The sequence below is a fragment of the Bacillus rossius genome, chromosome 1 (genome assembly GCF_032445375.1).
Source record: "Bacillus rossius redtenbacheri isolate Brsri chromosome 1, Brsri_v3, whole genome shotgun sequence".
In the NCBI taxonomy this organism is placed as follows: Eukaryota; Metazoa; Arthropoda; class Insecta; order Phasmatodea; family Bacillidae; genus Bacillus; species Bacillus rossius.
Genome location: NC_086330.1, coordinates 326,357,530 through 326,377,156, shown reverse-complemented (window position 1 = coordinate 326,377,156; position 19,627 = coordinate 326,357,530). Strand labels below are relative to the sequence as shown.

At 34.5% G+C, this 19,627-nt stretch overlaps 1 protein-coding gene across 5 annotated transcripts in view; it reads right to left on the bottom strand.

The window, feature by feature from the left end:
• The window catches only part of LOC134528005 (serine/threonine-protein phosphatase 2B catalytic subunit 3-like), a 557,255-nt gene that overhangs the window by 42,778 nt on the left and 494,850 nt on the right, over positions 1–19,627 (bottom strand). For 2 of the 5 annotated variants that reach the window (XM_063361159.1, XM_063361162.1), the window contains 3 exons: positions 12,272–12,350; positions 9,250–9,347; positions 7,457–7,706 (listed from right to left, as the gene is read on the bottom strand). In XM_063361159.1, the coding sequence (XP_063217229.1) occupies positions 7,486–7,706; positions 9,250–9,347; positions 12,272–12,350 (398 nt within the window). In that variant the 3' untranslated portion in view covers positions 7,457–7,485. Of the gene's footprint in view, positions 1–7,456; positions 7,707–9,249; positions 9,348–12,271; positions 12,357–19,627 lie in introns of all 5 variants that reach the window. The other 3 variants (XM_063361160.1, XM_063361163.1, XM_063361161.1) reach the window with 2 other exon arrangements.

Here is a 19,627-nt window from a genome sequence, read left to right as displayed (position 1 = left end):
TTACGGATTTGGTAAATAAATAATAATTTATCTGTTAACTTATACAGTATAATAACAAACAGTTTATATTAAAAATCTATAAGGTTATCGCATAATTAGAAAACAATTTCATGAAATGAAATGGAAGAAACGTTTAAGCGTAATGTAGGACTCTTGTTAAGTTACTTAGTAATACGTTTTCATAACTGTATGAATACGAATTTAGTACAGCATACTCCTTACGTCATGTTAATTTAATGTGGGTTAAGGTAATTTTTGAAAAACCTTGACGATAAAATTTTATTTTAAATTTACAATGTAAGTTTTAATAGTTCAAAGTGAGGTCTACAACAAAAAATAAACACACAGAAGTACAAATGTATACCGTACAGTGTTATCCTATCCATTCAAGGGTAACGCCTAAAAAACGTGAAGTGAGTCGTATTACGATAAAAATAATTTATTTATTACAATAAATGTTGCTTTCATTTTGTATTTTTTTCGATTATATTTACTTGCATAATCTAAGTCTATTTACACGTAATTTCTCCATATAGTGTGAATATACATTCCATTTATTTCGTCAAAGAAAATACTAATAAGTGTAACTTACGCGAAAATGATTTCTAGTTTTGGGGGCATTCAAAAGATTGTCTGCCCAGCGAAAATCATACCGCAATTGTTTCCTTAAAACCAACATCCTTCTTCTCCCAGGTGTTTATTATTTTCATTATACTACAAATAAATTACCGGTATGCGTAAAACAATTTGTACGGCAATGTAAAATTATGCTGTATGCACTAATATATAGGTAAAATAAAATCCACTTACCTTGCAGAAGTTACATGTTCACTGATGTACTTTCGTCGAAAAATTCTTCTGGAGTGCTAATACGTTCACCAGTCACTGCTTCAAATATACTACTGACGCCAAACCTCTTCACGCAGGACTGCCGGATGGGCAAGATGGTCATAAAATCGCTTATGATCCTTCCCGTTTCCTGTTGACCGGCTGAAAACGGCACGCACCGCTTTTACAACATGGCATAAAATGTTTCCCCGACCGCCTTCAAAGCAAAGATACATCTGTCCAGGGAAAAAAAAATATTATTGCGGTATTTTCAAAGAAGGGCAATGTATCCGAAAAATTATCTCCAAAAAGGTAAAGTTTCTAGAAGATAATGCTGGAACATTAAAACATTCAAAAATACAGGTTCTCACTCTCTCTCTCACTCTCTCACTCTCTCTCACTCTCTCACTCTCTCACTCTCTCTCTCACTCTCTCACTCTCTCACTCTCTCTCACTCTCACTCTCTCACTCTCTCACTCTCTCTCTCTCTCTCTCTCTTTCTCTCTCTCTCTAAGATGATGAAAACAATGAACTAAAAGAATCTCGGTTTCTCGGTTATCAAACTTGAAACCATATACATACATGTCTGCAGTAGCGCGGCGTGACCGCGCGTCTCCACATATCACAGCCAGCGAACCGCCTTCCCCCTGCCCTTCATCCAAACAACCTACCTCGGCGCTGATACCCTGCACCTGCTGAGTGTCACCGACATGCACCCCGCGCCTCCCCTCGAAAAGTTTCTCCGGCGCTATCTGCTGTCTGGATACTTCTGTAGAAGCCGACTCTTCCAGATTGATGTGTCTCAAACTGGCAGTGCCTTTGTGATCTGCCTCGCGCTTTCTGAACATCTTCCCAGGCAGCTGTTGTTCGGCCTCTGGTAAGACCGCTCCCAAAGATTACTCGGTGGTTGCAATCTCTAACGGGTAGAAATCATGTTGCAATTTTGGAGCACTAACGACCAAATTTCGGCACTATTGGGTTATAAGTAAGGTTACCTAGAAATAGAAGCTTTACTAAGTATATATATATATATGTGTGTGTGTGTGTGTGTGTGTGTGATTTTAAGATTTTATCTTCATGTCATTTTGAGAATATCATGTAGGATTAGACATACCGCTCTTGGAACATTCTGTGTACGCCATTTAAATATGTCGAAACATTTTATGAATTGTTCTTTCACACAGACTAACCCCAAATTTGTAAATTATATTCAGGCGATATCGAGGTACTTAATCACGGGCTTGTTGTGTTCCATGTTCATCTACTATGTTTCTGCAATAAAATTAATATTTTCTCAGAACAGTAGCCCTAATATACTTTACTTTATGTCAACTTTTGTAATTTAAAGTATATACATATAAATAAATTATTTTGAATTAAAAATGGATATATAAAATGTATTTGTGTACGTTCATTTTATTTTATATATCGAATCAATTTTTGTCACAAAATGAGTAACGGCTTGTTTCCCATATATGTGACATGTAGGTATAACAACTGGCGATAGAGAAGATGGGATAAATTATATTTTGTAGAATGAACTGTGGTGAGACATTGTTGACTTTCCAAATTTGTGCAGTGTTGTTAAGATTTTATTTAAATTTTATTTAAGCAAATAGGAAAAGTATGTTCCGGAGCAACATGAGACTGAGGATTATTGAAATCAGCTGGTGGTCGTGTTGGAATTGCAGAAATGGCCACTAAATTATACATATCCGCATCATACATTAGACTAATCGTGAGCAAATATTAATGAATTTCGCACATCTATTAATGATATATGCCTATAAATATCCGAAATTTTGCATAATTTTATGTACTGTTTTACGATTATTCCATATATTCCTAAAAATTTCCCTAATTACCCTTTAAAAAATATATCTAAATATCACTTAATCATCATGAAAATCCACAAAAAGATACAATTAAAAAATTAGCCATAAATTCATTCAATCTGTATTAACACATGCTTTTTAAACTTCAAAGCCATCTATCCATCAGTTATTTGGTTATTATTTAACTTTACAAGTATTTCGAAACAAATATGTAAGCATTTTTGTAATTAACATCTGCGTATTAAATTTGAAGGGCTTCAGTGTTTTGGTTAAGAAATTATGCATGTGTACGATTATAGAGCATGTTGTGTAAAAATGGTTTATTAATGCATGAGTGTATGTGTAACTGGGCCTTGCATATTAATTTTTTAAAGGGCATAAATGTTTTGGTTACGAAATTAGGATAGGGTATGCTTTTAGAGCAACTTGTGTTAAAATGGACGATTTTTGTGTAGGTGTATTTGTAATGGACATCTGCGTAGGAAATTTGAAGGGCGTAAGTCGTTCAGTTACGAAATGAAGCATGTTGTTATAAAATAGATGATTTGCACATATATTTATGTTGTTCAGCCAATAAATGTGTATTTTGGAGGACGTAAGACCTTTGGTTACAAAATTAATCATAGGTATGATTATAAAGCGAAATAATAACAAAAGGACGTAACTGTGTAAGCATACTGGTAACAGATGATTTTTTTTTGCGTCTGAGCGTTTTCATCGTGAAGTTGTGGCTTCTTTTTGGCCTTTTTCTGTGGCTTTTCAGGATTTAAAAAAATAGGATACGTAATTGCTTTGTGACTCTTATTTTAAAAAAAGGACATTAGGAATATTTCTAGGGAAATATGGGAATACTTTAAATTTTTCGAAAATTATATCACTGTGTGCCATTTTGCTGTCAAAAAACGTTCCCGAAAGTGCTGATGTTTATTAAAAATTCTAGGACCCCAATACTCTTAAAACACCAAATGTATTTATGTGAAGTTATATTACACAATTGTATTTTAATAACAACATTTGTAAATATGATATCGAAACTGTGGTGTCCTCTGTGAAGTAGTATAGTGTATAGATATAAAATAAAAAAATATTAAAGTTAATTCTGTGACCTGATGTTGGACAATTTCTTTTATTTTAAATAGAATTTATTTTTATTTTCGTTCCCTTAACTAAGCTGTTCTATGTATAAAAGAATATATATATGTATATACATATGTTTTTGCTCAAAAAGAAATTTATAACGTGTAAATTACGAACATAAAATCTTAATATTATATTTTAATACCTAGTAATGAATGGTTAAAACTTAATTTCCTAACTTCTGCGACTAATGGTTTGGGATGTATATAATAACTGTATGAGTCCGACAGTCGGTTAAACGTTTGAATTAATACACGTAAAATTTTATTTTAAAAAATCCAAGGGAGTTTTGACACAAGGTAAGTACTTATAGCTGGCAACACTGATATATTACCTTTAAATAAATATACAAAGTTACAACAGTTGCCCCTAATCAATATTTTCTTTCATTTACAGTAATTATATTAGATAGTTTTGGGTCGCATTTTTATTACAACATAATCGGCCATAAAAGTTGCAATTTTGGAACACTAACTACCATATACGGCAGTAACCAGCACTAAGGTAGCACTAACGAATGCATTCATTGAAGTTTACGTATTGTGCTTTTTCCTTGACGTCAAGCCAGCCCGGATCACTAAATCGGCCATAAAAGTCGCAATTTTGGAGCACTAACCACCAAATTGACTAACCAGCACTAACGTAGCACTAACGAAAGCAATTATTGAATTTTTCATATTGTGATTTTTCCTATGTTTCCGGGCCAACTTGACGTCAAGCCAGCCCGGATCACTAAATCGGCCATAAAAGTTGCAATTTTGGAGCATTAACGACCACATTTTGGCACTAACCAGCACTAACGTAGCACTAACGAATGCATTCATTGAATTTTCCGTATTGTGCTTTTCCTATGTTTCCGGGCCAGCTTGACGTCAAGCCAGCCCGGATCACTAAATCGGCCATAAAAGTCGCAATTTTGGAGCACTAACCACCAAATTTTTGCACTAACCAGCACTAACGTAGCACTAACGAATGCATTCATTGAATTTTCCGTATTGTGCTTTTTCCTATGTTTCCGGGCTAGCTTGACGTCAAGCCAGCCCGGATCACTAAATCGGCCATAAAAGTCGCAATTTTGGAGCACTAACCACCAAATTTTTGCACTAACCAGCACTAACGTAGCACTAACGAATGCATTTATTGAATTTTTCATATTGTGCTTTTTCCTATGTTTCCGGGCCAGCTTGACGTCAAGCCAGCCCGGATCACTAAATCGGCCATAAAAGTTGAAATTTTGGAGCATTAACGACCACATTTTGGCACTAACCAGCACTAACGTAGCACTAACGAATGCATTCATTGAATTTTCCGTATTGTGCTTTTTCCTATGTTTCCGGGCCAGCTTGACGTCAAGCCAGCCCGGATCACTAAATCGGCCATAAAAGTCGCAATTTTGGAGCACTAACCACCAAATTTTTGCACTAACCAGCACTAACGTAGCACTAACGAATGCATTCATTGAATTTTCCGTATTGTGCTTTTTCCTATGTTTCCGGGCTAGCTTGACGTCAAGCCAGCCTGGATCACTAAATCGGCCATAAAAGTCGCAATTTTGGAGCACTAACCACCAAATTTTGGCACTAACCAGCACTAACGTAGCACTAACGAATGCATTTATTGAATTTTTCATATTGTGCTTTTTCCTATGTTTCCGGGCCAGCTTGACGTCAAGCCAGCCCGGATCACTAAATCGGCCATAAAAGTCGCAATTTTGGAGCACTAACCACCAAATTTTTGCACTAACCAGCACTAACGTAGCACTAACGAATGCATTCATTGAATTTTCCGTATTGTGCTTTTTCCTATGTTTCCGGGCTAGCTTGACGTCAAGCCAGCCCGGATCACTAAATTGGCCATAAAAGTCGCAATTTTGGAGCACTAACCACCAAATTTTTGCACTAACCAGCACTAACGTAGCACTAACGAATGCATTCATTGAATAATCCGTATTGTGCTTTTTCCTATGTTTCCGGGCTAGCTTGACGTCAAGCCAGCCCGGATCACTAAATCGGCCATAAAAGTCGCAATTTTGGAGCACTAACCACCAAATTTTTGCACTAACCAGCACTAACGTAGCACTAACGAATGCATTTATTGAATTTTTCATATTGTGCTTTTTCCTATGTTTCCGGGCCAGCTTGACGTCAAGCCAGCCCGGATCACTAAATCGGCCATAAAAGTTGAAATTTTGGAGCATTAACGACCACATTTTGGCACTAACCAGCACTAACGTAGCACTAACGAATGCATTCATTGAATTTTCCGTATTGTGCTTTTTCCTATGTTTCCGGGCCAGCTTGACGTCAAGCCAGCCCGGATCACTAAATCGGCCATAAAAGTCGCAATTTTGGAGCACTAACCACCAAATTTTTGCACTAACCAGCACTAACGTAGCACTAACGAATGCATTCATTGAATTTTCCGTATTGTGCTTTTTCCTATGTTTCCGGGCTAGCTTGACGTCAAGCCAGCCTGGATCACTAAATCGGCCATAAAAGTCGCAATTTTGGAGCACTAACCACCAAATTTTTGCACTAACCAGCACTAACGTAGCACTAACGAATGCATTTATTGAATTTTTCATATTGTGCTTTTTCCTATGTTTCCGGGCCAGCTTGACGTCAAGCCAGCCCGGATCACTAAATCGGCCATAAAAGTCGCAATTTTGGAGCACTAACCACCAAATTTTTGCACTAACCAGCACTAACGTAGCACTAACGAATGCATTCATTGAATTTTCCGTATTGTGCTTTTTCCTATGTTTCCGGGCTAGCTTGACGTCAAGCCAGCCCGGATCACTAAATTGGCCATAAAAGTCGCAATTTTGGAGCACTAACCACCAAATTTTTGCACTAACCAGCACTAACGTAGCACTAACGAATGCATTCATTGAATAATCCGTATTGTGCTTTTTCCTATGTTTCCGGGCTAGCTTGACGTCAAGCCAGCCCGGATCACTAAATCGGCCATAAAAGTCGCAATTTTGGAGCACTAACCACCAAATTTTTGCACTAACCAGCACTAACGTAGCACTAACGAATGCATTTATTGAATTTTTCATATTGTGCTTTTTCCTATGTTTCCGGGCCAGCTTGACGTCAAGCCAGCCCGGATCACTAAATCGGCCTTAAAAGTTGCAATTTTGGAGCACTAACGACCAAATTTCGGCACTAACCAGCACTAACGTAGCACTAACGAATTTTGGAAAAAAATTATTCCCGACGAAATATGACCGGGCCCACTTGACGGACATACTCTTCTCCTTTGTCTTCTTAGGAAGTGGAGGGGAATTGGATGGGTCGTAAATATGGGGGTGGGGGGGAGGAAATGCCTGCATAAGACCCTAAAGACCCTCCCGTAGTAAACAGACAAAGAAGAGACACAAAGCTGAGAAAAGTAACACTTCAAGTGTATCCACTGAACTCTAGTGAAGACACACATGTGGTGCTGCGCCCATAAGCAGGGGCAAACCTTCCAGTGAAAATGTTACATTTTTTTGTGCAAAATTAAGTTTCTGCGGGTAAATACTGTATCACCTTCTTTAACAAGAAACAGAAAAAGTTAAAAATATATATACTAATAAACACAAAGGAAAACAGGGTAAATACTGTTACAAATGCAAATTGAGAGCAGCGCATCACTGCAGCGACTCCCACCTGACTTGGAGCATTGCAGTGCCGCCGGCTCACGAGTGGGCATTGGTGTTGGAGTGGGAATTGGAGTTGGAGTTGGAGTTGGAGTTGTTGTTGGTCTGGTTGTTGCCCTGCGGGGTCACCGGCTTCTTGTCATCGCCAGCCGGGGTCGGTGGGGCGTCCTTCCTCGGGGGCATCCGCTCGTTGATGGCATCCAGTCCCTTCGCCTCGGCAAACGACGTGATCTTGTGGTTGGGGGAGAAGCCTTGCAGTGCTGCGCAACAGAGGACTTCGCATCAGGAGGCCGCCATCATCAACACACTTCAACAGATAGGCTACCTCAAGGCAGTGTGCACCAGGGTCAACTGGTGTGCCTAGGAAGTTTCCGGGAGCTCCCTGTGGTATATCAGAGAAATGTGTCCAGATATAAAATTAAATATAGCTATGCTTATATACCATTTAATTGCTGTTATAAAGCTCTCTTTTGTAAACACATGCTTATTATGTGTTATATATTTCTCTACAGGTTATGCTCAAACAGTAATTAATTTAGTTAGTACGGCACTGAAGTCACTTTTTACTGTTTATAAACAATCCTAAGTAAACTTAAGGTATGTTTCATTTTATTTTTTAACACATTTTTTCTGTAATATTTGTAGGATTACAAATGTGCCCTTACTTCAAAATGCTTATGAACCACTGCATTAAGGTACTATGTACTAAAGTCACATTGCTGACCATTAAAAAATTCAGGAAATACGTTTTCACTCATTTTACACACATACCTATACGGCTATACCCATTAAGATACTTAAAATCAACAATAAAATATGTGAATCGTCTTTCATAAGAAATAACATTCATGTCTCTTTAATATAATTTCTTTTACAGCTATCCACAATAGCACAGTGAACTATTTAAGGAAAAGGTCCAATAATTAACTGTTCAATTTTAAAAATTATTTCAGCAAAAATCTTTCTGGTGACATAACACAGAATTTTTTTGACAGTTAAAAACTTTTCAGCCACAGACAACAAAATAATTAACCATATTTTTAAAAAATCTACTTAAAACACTTGTGAAATTCCTAAAGAAAACCATTAACAGCTGTTCGATGTTGAATTCCAACGGAAATGTTGAGAGCATACACAGAGCTGGGACTGTGATAAGTATGTCATCAGTTTTACATTAAAAGAGACTGAATAAAACAATAATACGTAGAGCCAAAGAAGTGAAGTAAATTTCTGCCTCAATATCCCGTCCAATGGCAGCTTAATATCATCAGTATTCCACAGACTTTAAACATAGATAATGTGAAAAATATTGTATGGTTGTTGAAAACCACTACATTTTCAGTTTTGCATTAGTATTAAAAATTGGCACATTATAGGAATTTCCACGTAATATAGGGATTGAAAAACCAATGGTTTTGGAATAGAAGCTGATTCACTTATACAGCATAACCTAAAACTGTGAGTATAGTCAACTCTTGATTACTTGCAGGGAGATTATCTGATTTTATTTGCAGCATCTATAGATAGAGACATTAACTTTTCGCGATCGCGAAACACCGACGTAATTGCGCGATTTTTGACCTTTTTTTGAGAAATCACGAATTTTTTCTTTTTCTGGGAACAGTTTTTATGAGTGATTTACTTATTAATAATATCACGTCGGAAAAAAATTTTCTACAGTAGTGCAGGAGATGATAAAATTCGACATTCAGTAGAGATAAATAAAAAAAAACTTCATAGGCACACAAAACAAGCACACTGAGAAGGCAACGCTGGCTCTCTGCGTGTGCGGTCGAAGCTCACCGTTCTTGAGAGATGTCTTTCCTCCTGACAGCGCACCCAGAGGTAGCGACCCGGTCGGTGTGAGACCTTTCAGCTGCAGCACGCTCTCGCTCTCCTCCCTGCAACAGGCGACACTCGTCAGCGCACCAGCGCACCGAACCGAGGGATCGGTGGTCAGCACGACACACTCACGTGGCGATCCCACCAAGCTGGCTCGACTGCCATTCACCAAGTCCGAGCCAGTGCTCTAGCAGATTGGAGCCGACTAATCTTAAAGGTCAAGTCGCCTTGAGGAAAAGTAATATGCTGAATTGTTTATTTAATTTTCTAGTGATAACTGTCAAACAAGGAATGTTCCTGTAAATTTATACCAATTTCTTGCATTTATGGTTGGGTAAAATATTTTTTCACCATGTATTTATTCAACAATATTTTTGCACCAAAGACCATAATTATGAAAACTTTATTTTTTTTACAGCTATTAGAAAATATTTACTAGGGATGTTTGAAGTTTACTTTTATAGGGTTGAAGTTGAAGTCGAATTTTGAATCTTCAAACTTCCAAAGTTTGAAGTTGTAACTTTTCAACAGAATAATTAGTTTTTTCACATTTTGATAGATGTACTTTTATTTTTGAAAAGAATGTTTTTAAACAAACATCTCAATATTGGTAATAAACTGGTTTAGTAAAAATGTAACTGGATTTTTTTCATTCAAATTGTAATAGCATTTTAAAGAAATCAAACACAAGGGTTTGATATTACTAATTAGAAGGTGCTGATTATTTACAGTTTATCCTGACTGGAAAAGAAAATATTTGAATTTGAATACAGGAAAACCATTTTTCGTAAATCCTCTGGCAGAAGATACTGATGTTTTTCTGTGATGGTGTTTCCAGCAGCAGAAAAAATACATTAGCTTTTGACTTGTGCTGCAGAAATGGGCAAATATTTCCGATCTAGTTGAGAAAGTTTTGGATATCTACTGTGTCCTATTGTTATTCACCAGTCGTATGGATTTTATTTTAAGTCTTGGTTCATTTAAATACAGTTGTATTTCTGAATCCTCAGTAGCTGTTGTTTAATTTGCTACACTATCTGCTGCATTCTGAAAGCTTGATGTGTCAGTACTTGTGCACTGTATTTAATGTTCAGACTCAGGCACATTTTCAGCTTGGCATTTCTTAGTTTCACCTGACAAGTGTGACCGAAGCCAATGCTTTATATGATAGAACACTGTGCAACCGAGGATCAATTATAGACCAGTGCTTTGAAAATGGTAAAAAGTGAAAGAAAGAAAGAAAAAAAATAGTAGGATGAAACCCATTGGAAAAGGAAGAGAATATAACAAAAATGAACGGAAAAATAATTTACGGGCGATCTGAGGTCGGGAAGTGGAAGGGGGTGAGTTTTTAAGGGTAAAAAACGGTTTATCTCAATTTACGGCAAAACTACAAATCCTATGGGAAAAAGTTAAATAGCAAAGTTGTAGCTAATAAAAAGATCTACAACTTTTGCATTTACCATTTTTTTTCACATAACCTCAAAATTTATGCGAAAAATTTAAATAACCAAATTTTATGTTTTTTATTTTTATCGTTTACAAAATAAATTTTTTTTCCCCACAAAATTTGGTAGAACTTACACTGTAATTTTTTGATTTAAAATATTTATTTTTTCACCTTATTTTGACTTAATATCGAAAAAGCACCCTAATTTTCAATTGAGAATCCTCCCGTCAAAATATCAGCTTTTTTAAAAAAGTCGGTGGGCTTTTTGTTTGTTGAAATCTCTACTTTCTTATGGTGTAAAAAAAAATACACATAACTATGGTAAATGTTCTCAGAAAATGCAAAGAAATGAAGAAAACTTGAATCTGAAATTTTTTTTTTAATCATTATGCACAATTTTGAGCTATTTATTAAATGATGTAGGCCTACTATCACAAATTTCTTACCTATTTTAATACCAGTAATGTAAAATATTAAAGAATCATTTTGAAATCAGTTTTACAAACTTACTAAAAAAAGAGGGGAAAAAAGGCGGGGGGAGAAATTATGAGTTCAGATAATATGCACAACATTGTGTCATTAAATAGGTACTTAATTAAAAAAAAGTATATATATATAATAAATTATTTTGAAGAATAAACGTAACTAACATGAGGGTGTTTTTGCAACCTCTTTGCAAGTTTTGCAGATAAAAGTTTTTTTTATCTTCTCTCTTGTCAAAAGAAGAAATATCGCCGACATACTGTGAGACTGTTTGCTTGTATTGAGGATAGGATCATCTTCATGATCATGCTTGCGTGCAACCGATATCACGTCCATTATATTTAGTTAGGTATGTATGTCGTGCAACTGATATCACGTCCATGATATCTAGTTACGTATGGATTGATATTTTACCTATCAAATGGAAAACTATTAACACCGTCTCTCCTGTACAATGTACATATGGAAAAAAAAAACTCCCGCCATCCCACGAGTTTAAATGTTAAACAAATGCTAACAGTCAAATATTGTGATGGAACTGTTCATTAGCGCATACAGAAATTTGGTACACAGTTTACTTGCCAATTCCAACATCTGAGGCAGAAATATGTATGTTAATATGCCGTAAACCACATTTCAAACTATTTGCAAAGAAAAAAATTTAAAAAAAAAAAAATACTCACCGCTTCCACTAACCTAACTTTGGACCATAAAAACTTTCATTTTTAACATCAGCAATGCATGGCTGCCGTTGAAAATGTAAACGTTTGAATAACCATGGGTTTGAATATGTACTTTGAGCCCATTTAATCACTAATTTGTCTGGATCAATAAGGCGAATAGAAACTGAAATGAAAGGTTGGTTGTTTTGGCTAGGTTACATTAGGTTACGTTAGGTTAGCTACATAACTATAAACACAATTTTTATTCCATAATTTAAATATTTTAACAAAAATTTTACCTATAATTGTTGTAGCTGACTTAACCTAACAAACCTTTCACTTTAGTATCATTTGTCTAATTTCCCATACAGCATGCAAGCATGCTTACCTCAAGACTGAGAACACTCTAGCCATCTTGCCGATTGCTCGTATCTTGTTTCGAATAACCTCTTTCCGCAAGTTGGCTGCTGCACCTGCGAACAACAAGTCCCTTCACATGAGCCACTGTGCCAGTCATAGACGCGCACTGTGTTTATAGTAATATATATTTTATATATATATATATATATATATATATATATATATATATATATATATAATGATATAGTTATATTCCCAAAATTACTATTATTTTTCCTACGAAAGATGGCAAACCTTAATTTAGTCGAATTTTTGTGACGAAATTAAAAACATTATGTAAATAAGCATAAAATAACAGTGTTTGGAATGGTGAATGCTGCCCAATACTGTTTAAGTCTTTCACAGACATAACACAATACTTATGCGATTCCTTCACTCTCAAACTTTTTGTCAATCTTTTAAGTCCTTACATCCATGCTAACATGTCCTCTGGTAGGTATGATGAGAAAGTTTCATCAGTTTAAATAAATTTCTCATATAAATGCTCTGAAGTCAAGAGTTCATTTAAAATTATTGAAACACATTAAAAAAAAATTAATATTGCACTGAATTTTGTGTCTGTACTACTATTTTTATCACTCAGATACACCACGATACTAAATTCATAGCAGACAGCCAACACAAGTTCATTAACTTAAAAAGCCTGGACATAAAGCATCAATAACAAATTTCACTTTACACTACTAACTATAAATACACAATGTATGTATATTTATATACATATTAGTGAATGTTATGTTAATGTAGACATACAATTGTTATAGGTTGACACCAGCCCTCACATTAAAAACAAGCACATGAATGGTAGGAAACTACCACATAGTCGCACATGGCAGACAAAAATGTCCAGCTCTTATCCTTCTGAAACATGCAAACATTGGAATCCCAAAGCCAAAAACCATTCACGTTCATAGTTAATTTTTTGATTCATTATTTTTTTTTAACATAAAACATACATTTTCAACTTTCAGACAAACACATCTACTCATAAGTTTTCATGAGTTTAGCTATATTTCATTTCAGATGGGTACATACTTGTGTAAATTTACATATGCAATGTTCATTTAGGTTTAACACATACATTTCAGTAAAGTAAATTTTTGACTACATATCTGTCTTTGTTAATTATGTGATTTACTATAAACTCAATGGTATGAATTTAATGTTTTAATGTTGAGAACATCTCTGCAAGGTTCTTTTGATTCTTACATGCTACCCTCCAACAGCATGATAGTTCGACTAATGATTATCGCAACACAATGATTCTTTACTGATCCCATAACATGCGAGTGACCACGTGGAGTGGTTCGAGTATGCACAGTACTATACATCAGGTATGAAAGGTGACCTTTGTGTCATCTCCTGCGGTTTAAAAATCCTGCACAGTGAATACACTAGTAAAGCACAGGCGAGAAGTGCAGTACCGAGCGTCTACCACATCCACAAACATCTGACAGCCACCGACTTCAGTATGAATGGTTCACAGCAAAAAAAAAAGACAGGAAAGAAATTTTTCTTTCACCTGGGACCTGGCAATGTGATTCTAGTCACGCGTATGTTCTGTAGTTAACATTTATCAAGTCTTAACACAATTCAGGGCTAAGAATAGGAAAATACATTTGATTATAAATGCTTCTTAACGAACAAACCACTTACCATAAAAATAGTGTTCAAACTCAAACATTCCTAACTTCGAAATACACCATCACCATTCATTAGCACTGCAATACACATTTTTATCAGTTATCTGTCGCCAGGGTCAAGACACCACATGATATTCAAACTGACATGTCAAACCCGACATGAGGCGGCATGATGAATGCCACTTCAACTCGCACAAGTGAATGCTTCCCACGGTTGGATACGGACATGCACGCCCGCAAGTACAAGTGAATATGACACAATGTGTGCATGCTCAACCACTCACGCACTAGCCCTCATCCCACCCCACCCACACACATGCTCACACAGATGTGCAGGAAGACAACTGAGTTTGGTAGCCCTCGTAGGAGAACATGGCATGTATTATGGACCAACAACCAACCAATCACATGCAATGCAGATGGTATCAATAAATTCCACTGAGCAACAAGTATCTAATAACCTAGCCAACTGGATGCAGGCACTTTCGAGAGATGATTAAATCATCAACCATAAAGCCTCCAATTATTTTAGTTTGCTTCTGTAACAAGTCAATGAATATAATACAGTTCCAAAAAAACTATTAACATATTTAAAATGGGAATGCTTTTTATTGAAACCAACTAGAATAACAATTTAAAATATTTAGATTTGGACTAAAACTATATTTTTGTAGAGCAAAAAGCACAAAACCTATTTGAGATAAAGTTTAAAGTGTTATTTTCAGTGAATGGTTTGTTCCTGTATTTTAAAGCTGCAGATTCAGTATTATTATATGTATTCATACATACATTATTAAGTTGATTTTCATTTCATATCAAGAATGTTTAGAGAGATTTTTTTGTTCGTATTATTCATGTTTATTTATTTCATTTAAGAGTAAAAAGAATTAATTAATAGGATAATGCAGAAAATGTTGATGATTTTTTTTTATAAACCGGTGTGGTAAGAGAGTCAGACTAATGAGCCAACATTTGCTCTTAACCTGCAAACTATTTCAAATGTTATGTATTTTGGGTATCTTTATTCAAAAATAAACTATGTCAAACATTGTACATAACTTTGCATTCCTTGCTATTCCCATTTCCTAGTTGGAAACAGAATAAGAGTCCTCTCAAGTAGCCGTATTGCAACAATATAATTGTGACATTTCTTTTAACTAGTTGTAACTGTAGGCTGTAACTGTGTTCAAATACTGACAGTATGTACAAGTACTGTATGTATATTATAAATATGTATGAGTATACACTATACATTTATATTTCTAATAATCAAAAAAATTCTTAATATTTTTTCAAAGTTAAAAAAGATATTAAGTATATTAACCAATATAATACACAGCTCAAAATTTCTACTCTTTTTTTATTTTTATTTTATTTTTAAACTCAATGCCTGCAAGACGTGAGATGGAGGGACAGACACAGAAGTGACAACAATAGGTTTCTTTTGAGTCTTGGGTATAGAACCCTAAAAGAGACATAGAAGCAAGCTTTACTAACATTAATTATCATGTCAGGATGTGTGTGGGGAGAAACTTAACCTCAACACATTAGCGTAATTTTGCCTTGGCTTAAAAGACCATCTGCCATTAACTGTTATTAACAGTAATATTTTTATCAACAAAAAAAATAACATAACATTACTGAACAAGAATCCACTAACGAATAATCCTATTCTGTACAAATGCACTTACGTTACACTACTTCACTATTTTAAAACAGATTTGTGGTCTACTTTTAGATTCGTATCCGTATCATAGCATCAGTAACCAAACAATCACATCTACTTTTTAGACATGAAAATATAGTAAGTTCCCATTAAGTGGCCACTCTTGCAGTTTCATTGAGTACATTGCCGACACTGGCAATAATTTACTTTATAAAAAATTACCAAATTCATTAAAAAAAATACCAAAAAAGCAGTTTATCATAAACTAACCTGTCAATTTTGCAGCCAAAGTTTTACTTCTATATGCAAACTATGTACCACTTATACAAAAAAAATGTCAGTTGTACATTTAAGTAGCTGCAGAAGGTGCACAAGTACTGTGTTATTTATAAAATTTACTTTAGTTAAAACTATAATTTCATTTAAGTTAGGCTTCTTAAGCATAAATTATATATATATATTTATTTATTTATTTAATTTTGATAAGCATACATTATAACTTCACCAGTACAAGACTAGATTCTTTAACCTCTATTAAAAAACCACAAACCTACCCAATCAATGCGATACTTATAAATATTTATGTTATGTACTTATGTTGCTTGACTAACACTTTGACAGCAAGGTAATTAATTCCATTGAAAACATGCTCATGAAATTCTTACCTCAAACAGCTTACTGTCATAGATTAGGTATACTTTCAACAAAATTAATTTTAAATGCTGCTAATATAGTTAAAACCACAATTTTTTTTCACATTTATAATTTAAAAAACTATCCTAGTATAACTTTAATCTGAAAATATTTTTTTTTATAAAATTCACTGAAACAATTCTAGAGCTTACATTTTCTGAGCTAAAGGCAAAATGTAATTTTTAATAATTTGCTTTGATAAATAACCCTTGAACTCAACACTGATTGACTGCGCCTCTTACAAGAAATTCAGTTACAATTAGGTAAATAGTAAATGTTTGTTAAAATATAAACCCTAAACTCCTCTTACGTTTGCAGTCCACAGTAAGCAGAGACATACTGTATTGCCATGTCTAAGTCAACTACCTATTACAGTGCAAGTGCATCACTATGCTGCTACAAACTAACTAAACTTCTCAAAACTATGCATTGCACCAATGAATTGGTGGGCAAACTGGTAGGAAGAAATCCATTACATTTATATGTTTAACCATTTGACGTTAGCGTAGCAATTTTTTCATGCATCTAGATAGTGATTTTGGCTACAAGTACACAAAGTATTTCATAACTAGAATTGCTACTACACAATTAATATATACAGTACTATTCAGCATAATTAGGTTTGATATCAGACATCTAATAAATAGTCTAATTTAACTTAAGTTGTTGTTTTGAGTGGATAGCAGATAACACAAAGAAAATGAGGAAAAAACTATATTTCATCTTATCATTATTTTCCAACTAAATCACACAATATGTAGTACTGTTGAAGTTACTAATTTGACATAAAAAAAATATTATTTTTAATTTTTTCATAGTTTGACAGCATTCATAAATTTTTCAAGTATATATAACCAGACAAACGACAGAGAAACTTTTCTTGTTTGATTAAAAATGATAAGCAGGCTGAACCCAGGTTTAAGAGGATTTATTAATGAAATATGGTGCATAAACCATCAACCAGCAACATGACAATAATGCTTGTCTTCACAAATAAGAAGGTCAATGCAAACATCCATTAGATGGAAATGTGAATTTTAATAAGGGTAATCATCCAATTATGCATGCATTCTAATGCTGTTGGGTAGATTGTTTAAAGAATCGTCACAATAAATGTCTCAAAACAGTAGCATTCCTTTGACCGAGTATATCTTGCCAGACATGCGACCACTAGCATCCTTGCTGTCACAGTCATTAGTTGTCTAACGAACTGATAACGGTGTGAATATATGTATTACTTAACAACAAATAGTGTAAGTGTTACTAACCATATGGTCCAACAGCTGTACAAGACAATGAATAGAGAGCTTTTTCCAATAAATGAAAACAGCAATACAAGAAATGTATTGTTAAGTGTTGATAGTGTTTTTGTATCAAAAACACCATCATACATCATAACACGGTTTCAAATAAATGGGAAAAATGGGGAAAAACAATCACAACTATGGATACAAATACTAGAAAAGCTAGTGGCTACATGTTCCTGTAGCACTGAACCTATGACACAAACAACCACTACCAACACAAACAATCCCACTAAGCTACTGGTGTTGCCCAACTGCCCTCCACGCAGGGAACCACACTCCTAGGACTACGGTGAATAACAACAGCTATAAAGCAGTCCCGGGAAGTCACACAGTCAAAGACACAGCTATGTTATGTTAGTACAGGCACCAACACACCGTAACCGTACACCACAAGGCAGGCCACATAACTAGCAGTAGCCGGCTGGCGCACTTACCACGACACACCGTCAGGTTGACAAAGACCACAGAGAGAGAGTGGCAGCGCATCGGGCGGAGAGACACACAACGCGAGTGTCAAGATCACAAGGTAAAAGAGAAACAGTGCATGTAATAACAGCAATCAACAAAAAAAAAAAAAAAAACTAACAACTTATCATAAAAAACATTTTCCCTGGTTACAGAAGACACAAACAACCTAACTGTTAGTAACCCTTTCATATAACGTACATTTTAACTATTATGTGCCACTTTAATTCCTACTTAAAGTCTAAATTATGAGCCTATTATGGCAACAATATAAGAAAAAATGTAAATGACAATAATATAATTATTAACAAAAAAAATTCTAGTGTGAACACTCATCAGACAGTACCCTTACCACATGAAATATTCTATTCAAAGCATGTAGAACTGAAAATGAAAGTAGATGATTTTAATTCAGCCTTACAACCAAATGTCTCATAAATTGGTTTAAAATACATAATGCCAAATTTTCAATATTTGTAAACATATAGGTGGACTGCAGTAATAACCTAAACCAAGATATGACTATTATTACTTCCATGTTCTATATACCAAATATGTAATTGTAATTAGCCACACTTCAATACATAAACAACACTTTTCCAGTTCTAAATGATACACTATGATTATTCAAATATCCCCCTCCCCCTTTTAAACACATTAAATCAGCTGTGAAATTAGGTTGTTGATTCAATGACCATGAAATTGAAAACAATTTTTTAATTTCAACCAAAATTTGAAGGTTACATATGCATTGTAAATATGTATTCAAATCTCTAAAACAAAACTAATAATAAAATAGCAAAACATATTTAAAGATTTTTTTTTAAGAAATATGAATTAAAAAACAAAACAAAAAAAATACAGAAATTTTTTTTTCCAAAAGAAGATATGTAAAAAGAAATTGTAGCTAGTAAAAGCATGAAATAAGTATATGCATAGTGCACAAAGGGATTTCAAAATAAAATTAATTTCAATCTCTAAAAACATATAAAAACAAGAATGTGTTTCCGTACCATGTGCGTCTCTGCCTGAGGACGGGAGCAGATAGCAGTTCCCGAAACGTCTCTTGTTTCTGTTTTGGTAAAACTATTGTATTTTTTTTTGTCTTTTCGTTTTGTCGTGTTTTTGTCTCGTTTCAACTGTTGTGCTGAATTATTTTGGTTTCAATATTTTTGTGTTGTCATCATTTGTGTGTTTTTTTGTTCACTTAGTACTTTTTTCTTTGTTTGTTGACCATATTTCTGTTTCGGAATATTTTGTGGTGTTTATATTCTTGTTGACAACAGCATTTGTTTGCTTAATTTTGTGTGTTTTTTGTCTTTCTTGTGTATTTTTATTTATTTTATTTATTAGTTTTTCTTCAACAGAAAAAGTTCTTAGCAATGGCGTATGTCCAAAAACTTACATCAAGTCATGCACTCCCATTGCACAAATCTTTTAAAGATAACAACTGAGAAGAATGTTAAATTGTGGAGAATTGTTAAGAAGGTAAAATTGTTTAAAATTATTCCATTATGTATCACTTGCAGTAATTGAAACAGTTAAGTGGA